This window comes from Elaeis guineensis, chromosome 6 (assembly GCF_000442705.2).
Source record: "Elaeis guineensis isolate ETL-2024a chromosome 6, EG11, whole genome shotgun sequence".
In the NCBI taxonomy this organism is placed as follows: domain Eukaryota; kingdom Viridiplantae; phylum Streptophyta; class Magnoliopsida; order Arecales; family Arecaceae; genus Elaeis; species Elaeis guineensis.
Genome location: NC_025998.2, coordinates 25,013,552 through 25,019,461, shown reverse-complemented (window position 1 = coordinate 25,019,461; position 5,910 = coordinate 25,013,552). Strand labels below are relative to the sequence as shown.

Genomic DNA, 5,910 nt, shown 5'->3' with positions numbered 1-5,910 from the left:
AGGAATTGAAGAGCTTGACTGAAATCAGTATTCATATGGGTTAATATCATCAAGTGCATGCATGTAGGTTTGCTTGCTTTGAGGTTTATTTTCTTATGATTTACTTCCTGTGTAAGCAAGTTAATGCTTTAAGGAAACATACATTTAGTGAGAGCTAAGCTAGCAATGAAGGGAGCAGAAAAGCTAGCCATTCACTGCAAAACGACTCTATTGAGTTGAGGAGTTAAAAGGTCAGCCTGCATCATTTGTTTCAAACCAGTAGTGCATAGTCCTTTGGACAAGTCTCAAAATTAATCCAACTTCATTTGGATTCTAATACCTAAGCTGGTCCTTAACATGGATATGATCAGACTTTCAAACATGACTCATGATTCCTTTTCAGGGCCCTACTAAAAGCTTCAACAGAAGGGGGAGACGAAGCCATGGCGTATTACAGTCGCATAGGTAACATCCGCCCAAATGTGTATCGTTGAGTGATCGTGTACTCAGGCATCAACATCAATATAAACTGGTATGATTTTTCAAAAAATTTAAACCGATACGTAATCCCTTCCCTCTCCCCCTAATTTTTTTTGGGTACATACCCTCCTCCCTATTTTGAGGGACATTTTGGGCACGTAATGATTCACATGAGAAAGCATGGCATTTTTTACCCAAAAAAAGAAAGATGTTTGGGAAGAACTGGGATTTGGCAGTGAGACTGTGAGAAGGCGTTAAAAGTGGGTAAGAATTTTAGGCTGGAGAGAGACCAAAGGAAACCAAGTCGCCTTGAGCTCAAAGCTTAGGGTCCAAACAGAGCATCTATAAACTTACTAACGGTTAGAAAAGACTACCACGGATGTTGGGATTCTCCACACCAACTGCACTGGTCGCTTTCCCAACACTACTACCCTCCCTTCCCACTCTTCCTGGCCTTGGTGTCTCATAAATGTGACTCCATATTTCTTTTCTTTTCTTTTCCTTCTCTTCTCCTCCCTTCCATTTGACCAGCCAGAAGGCCTCTGCCTTCCCTTATCTTGTTGCCCTCCTGAGAATTTGGCTTTGTGGGTTCCCCTTTCCTTCCACCTCCTTTCCCACTCCATCATTGTAGCCCTTTTCGGTCGTAGAGATCGGTCTTAGAAGTTGGAGTTCGGTTACCTGTTCCAAAGATCACTTTTTTTTTTTTGCCTGAAGCCCTTCTGTGGTGAAATTTGTTTTTGGAGGCAATGGAGGTGACTTGTGACCTTGAAGTGGATGTCAATGGGGAAGAGATCTTCTTAGTGAGTAAGGTAAGTTCTTTCTCCTATTAGTACTAATTTGTTTTCAAATATTTCTCTTTTTTTTTTCCCCCGAAGTATCTTCAACCAAATCTAGGATTTTGATCAAGTTTTTGAATTGGGTCTGCTCTATTCACCGCTCAAATACGAATAGGATTCCTGTTTCTTCATGATGTGAGAAAGATGCGATTTTTTCTTTTAAGGGACAGTCAAAAGGAATGAATCCAAAAGTTCTTTTCTTTGAAGGTTAGACTGTCTCTTTCTTTCATCTTTGCTTGAGTGGTTGCTTGATGTGTTGTTGTCTTTAAGGTTTTATTCCTATATATGAATGGAATGGTATCTTGTCCTGTTCATTGTTTTATTTTAAGTTGCTAATTGCTGCTTTTCAGTCTTTGGGAAATTGGAAGTTTGTCAGTTATTGGGTAGTTTTTGAACTGTTTTTAAATGCTAATGGAGAAATCGATCAAATTCTCTTCTTAATTTTGTCCTTCGTTTCAACCATCTTTTGGTCTCATCCAATTCCGTACTCTTGCAGACATTTTTGTTTTGGGTGCCATCGTTGGTTTTTTTCACTGGATCATCTTCTGTTGGCCAATCAACTTCACCCTCTCTTCTTATGGAATATTTGGTTGTGTTCTGCTACCTCTTTTTGATAGCTTCATCACAATTTGAGCATATGCTTGGATGGCCTGGTTCTTTTCTGCTCTCATTTTTGACCTCTTCATGCGAGGATTAAATGTTCTACACCTTTTATCTCCCTTTCACAGTGCCATCTCCCTGTTTAATAAAGTTGGTATCATGGGCGGTGTCATTGCTTTCTTATCATGTATAAAGGAATGATTTTGCCTTCTTCTCCTCCTTATTGTCTATTTATTTGCTGGAACTTTGGACAGATTGCTCCTCTCTCCATTAATGGGATTTAGCTGCTTTCGTGAATTCAACGCTTTTGGTGGTTGTCTTTGGAAAAACTTCCCATTTTTTGAAGGGGATTGGGGATGCTCTGAATTGTTTCGCATTTCATGCCCATTCCTTCTTCCACTTAACTAACAATTTTCTGGCAATTTTTTCCTTAGATGGTTATCTACACCTATCTTGGACCTTTGGAGGTTCTTTTTCCAATAACTTCCATAACGTGTCCTTAAACTTCATTAGAAGAATTGGATTTGTTATTACCGTTTATTTCTATTGGAAGATCTATTGTTACCTTTCAATTCTTTTCATGGCAATTTAATAGACTAATTGCAAATGTTATCGCATATCATATCCTTCTACACAAAGCGTTTGTTATATTTGGGTGGATTATTTTGTTCATATGAGTTATTACTCTATGGCTCTTTGCAGGAAGTCCTTTTGTCATTCTCTGGCAGGCTAAGGAAGCTGTTTAACAAACGATCAGTTGCAGCTGTGAGAAAGACTCTGAAAGTAATATTCCATGACTTTCCAGGAGGGCCCGAGGCATTTGAGCTCATGACCAGGTTCTGCTACAATAAGGGCAGAATTCAAATAACCCCCGCTAATACCTGTGTTCTCCACTGCATAGCCCAGTTTATGGAGATGAGTGAGGATGTCTCTTCCTCCCCAAACTTGATCAAGCTGACCGAAAAATCTCTTGAGGGAATCCTTTATTGGACATGGTCCGAGATCGTGAATGCGTTGAAACAGTGCCAAGATTTCTTTCCTACAGCCATCTCCTCAGGGATCGTTGATAAGATATTAGAGACTCTAGTAGGAAGAATCACAACAGCCAGTGATGCAAGTCCTACAGGTTCCTCTCCGGAGAACTCCACTTTCCGCTTTTCATGTGATACAAGAAGTACCCTTAGCACAAAAAGCAGCAGTTACCGAGCTTGGTGGTTTGAAGATCTTGTGATTTTGAACTCTGATCCATCGAAAAAATAATCAGGACATGGTTTCTCAGAATGTAGATCATGTGATGGTCAGTAGGTTCCTCTTTCACTACATCAAATATAAATTTTTCCATGCCACCTCTGATGAGAAGAAGAAAGCCACAGAAATTGTCGTCGACTTGCTCTACTCTCTTGATAGAAGCTCAGTGTCCTGCAAGAGCTTGTTTGAGATTCTTCGGATCTCATCATCTCTGAATCTAAGCAAGTGTTGCAGGAGCAGATTGGAGAGTATGATAGGAAGTCAGATTGATCAAGCAACATTGGACAATTTACTGGTGCCAGCCCCAGCTGGGATGGGCAGTCTTTATGATGTAAATCTAGTCTTAACGTTTGTAAAATCTTTTCTTAGTACTGGAGGCCGAGCATCTTTAACTAGATTGAAGCGGGTGGGGAACTTAATTGACTTATACTTGGCAGAAGTTGCTCCTGATTCATGTTTGAAGCCCTCAAAATTCATTTTACTAACTACAGCCCTGCCTGATTCTGCAAGAGATTCTCATGATGCCATGTACCAAGCCATCGACATTTACCTTGAGGTGAGTCATTTATATGATTGAAATTATTTTTATTTTTGAGGGAAGTGGAGACTAATGGAAGCCATTAGTCACCAAAATTTTATTTAAGTGAAATAATCACAGATATAAATGAAGGAAGAACGTACAAGAACAAGGTGGACGAGGTCTGAACAAAAGTGCTAGAGAATCTATAAGGGAAGATAGAAATTTTCATCTATCTTCTATTTATATGATTGAAATTTTCATCTCAATGTTCACATAGGTTTTTCCAATTTATGTTCTAGGCAATCAAAATTAATAATCAAATAAAAATACTAAGGCTACTAATCTGAGCTATCAGTATTACTAGTCCAATTTGGATAGGTTCAAGTACAATTCAAAAAATTTAGTTAAGAATGAACTAATTTGAATTCTTCGAAAACTTTTGATTGCCACTTCCGATATTTGATCTGAAGTTTCTCTCTCTGCTGCGCCTGTTATCTTGTGATATATACTCAGGTTCATGCTCGATTATCCGAGGAAGAGAAGATGAATATATGTTGCGCAATAAATTACGAGAAGCTCTCATTGGAATCCTGCAAGCACCTTGCGCAGAACTCAAAATTTCCTTCGAGGACAGCAATCCAAGCACTAATTTCTCAGCAACTGAAGCTCAAGAGCCTGCTCCAAGAAGCCAACAACTTAAAGTCTTTCAGTACTCCTCTCAAGGGAAATGACTATAAGAAAAATCAATGCGATGATGGCGAGCAGATCATACTTTACGCAAAGAAGCTCAATTTGCCAATGGAGAATGAGAAGCTCAAAGCCCATCTGCAAGGGATGCAATGCAGGTTGATGGAATTAGAGAAGCTTTGCCAAAAAATGCGAACGGAGATGGCAAAGATCATGAAGACCGGGGAATCCAGTCCTGGCAGCTCGAGATCGCTCCCGAGACTCTGTTCATGATTCAATTCCATATAGTCCATTTCATAGTTCTTCAGATATATATTTTTGTACATATTATTGTTGACAAGTGGGTTCCACAGTATCTGCTATAGTGTCTTTGTCCCATCCTGTGGTAAAGCTGGTGAGCAAGCGGCGCCTTTAACAGATCAAAATGAAAGATTGTTGAATTCTTCTTTCTGAAGGGTGAGATGCCTATTTGTACAGCTGCTGATAACTTTGGCTCTTCTTTTGTCATTAGTGTTCATGGTACTGTCACTTTTTATGGCCCTCGCTAAAAGACGGACAGGTTCTTTAGCTAAGAGGCGGTTGGCATTTAGATTGACAATGCCTGGAACTTCCCATTGGCTAAGCCACTCTAAGAACATCTAAGCTTGTAATGGCGCCAATTCAAAATTTGAAGCATAGAAATTTTCTTTGCATTCAAAAGAACTGTAACCAAGTAAATCACGATATTCTATATGGGTGGGATATGTAGTATTGAAACAGTTTGCCTTTGGCTGATTTTACCATTCCTCGTACAAAAGCCAATTCAGTGACATCTCTCCGTTTAGTTTCATCGTTCCAAGCCCAACTCATTGGAATTCTTTGGGGTTTTGGAGTATGTGGTTGCTCAATGTCTCCATTACAATATTGACAAGATAGATGTACAAGCATCATAGCAACAGATGGTCGACTGAAAAAAAATAAAAAGTGAGATAAGAACATGGATGCGAGCCTATTTCTACATGTTACCTTGTTAGTTTGGATACCTCCTGCTAGGAAAAAAAATAATTGAAGGGTTTGTGGAGTCCAACTCCACCATGGAGATTTGGTTATTTTCCAATGAACTCGACTGCTCAAGTATTACATGGACCAGCGGAATTCCAGGTCGATCATCTCCGTGGAAGCTGACTAACCAAATGATGGACTCGATGCATTACATCCACTTTTTTATTTGTTAATAGTGATCGATGTGTTTAAGGGCCTACTCTTGAGTTTATTTTGCTAATGGGCAGTAAGTGTTGTGTAATGGCTGAAATATGAGGGTTGACTTTCCTCCCATATTTCCAATCTTTTCCTCAACCCAATATTCCATTCTTGGCTGGTCATTTTGGATGGCTAGTGAAGAGAGATCGGAGGCTTAATTATTTTTCTAAATGGCTGAAATCCAATCTCCCATTCTTGGTAGCCAATATGTGGAGATTTTAGAGGGCATAATTTTGATCAATCTATCATTATCAATAAAAAACTTCTTGATTTAGGTATTAGTTTGAATTCATTTAAATTTAAAAACTACTAAATTTTTTT

The 5,910-nt window shown here is 39.1% G+C and overlaps 1 protein-coding gene across 1 annotated transcript; it reads left to right on the top strand.

Annotated features, from left to right (window-relative positions):
* The first annotated feature begins 852 nt into the window (after positions 1-852).
* LOC105046942 (BTB/POZ domain-containing protein At3g22104) lies at positions 853-4,804 on the top strand. The gene is given in 4 exon segments (XM_010925696.4): positions 853-1,268; positions 2,598-3,151; positions 3,153-3,699; positions 4,177-4,804. Coding segments are annotated over 4 exon segments (1,611 nt in total). The 5' UTR covers positions 853-1,205; the 3' UTR covers positions 4,624-4,804.
* The last annotated feature ends 1,106 nt before the right edge of the window (positions 4,805-5,910 follow it).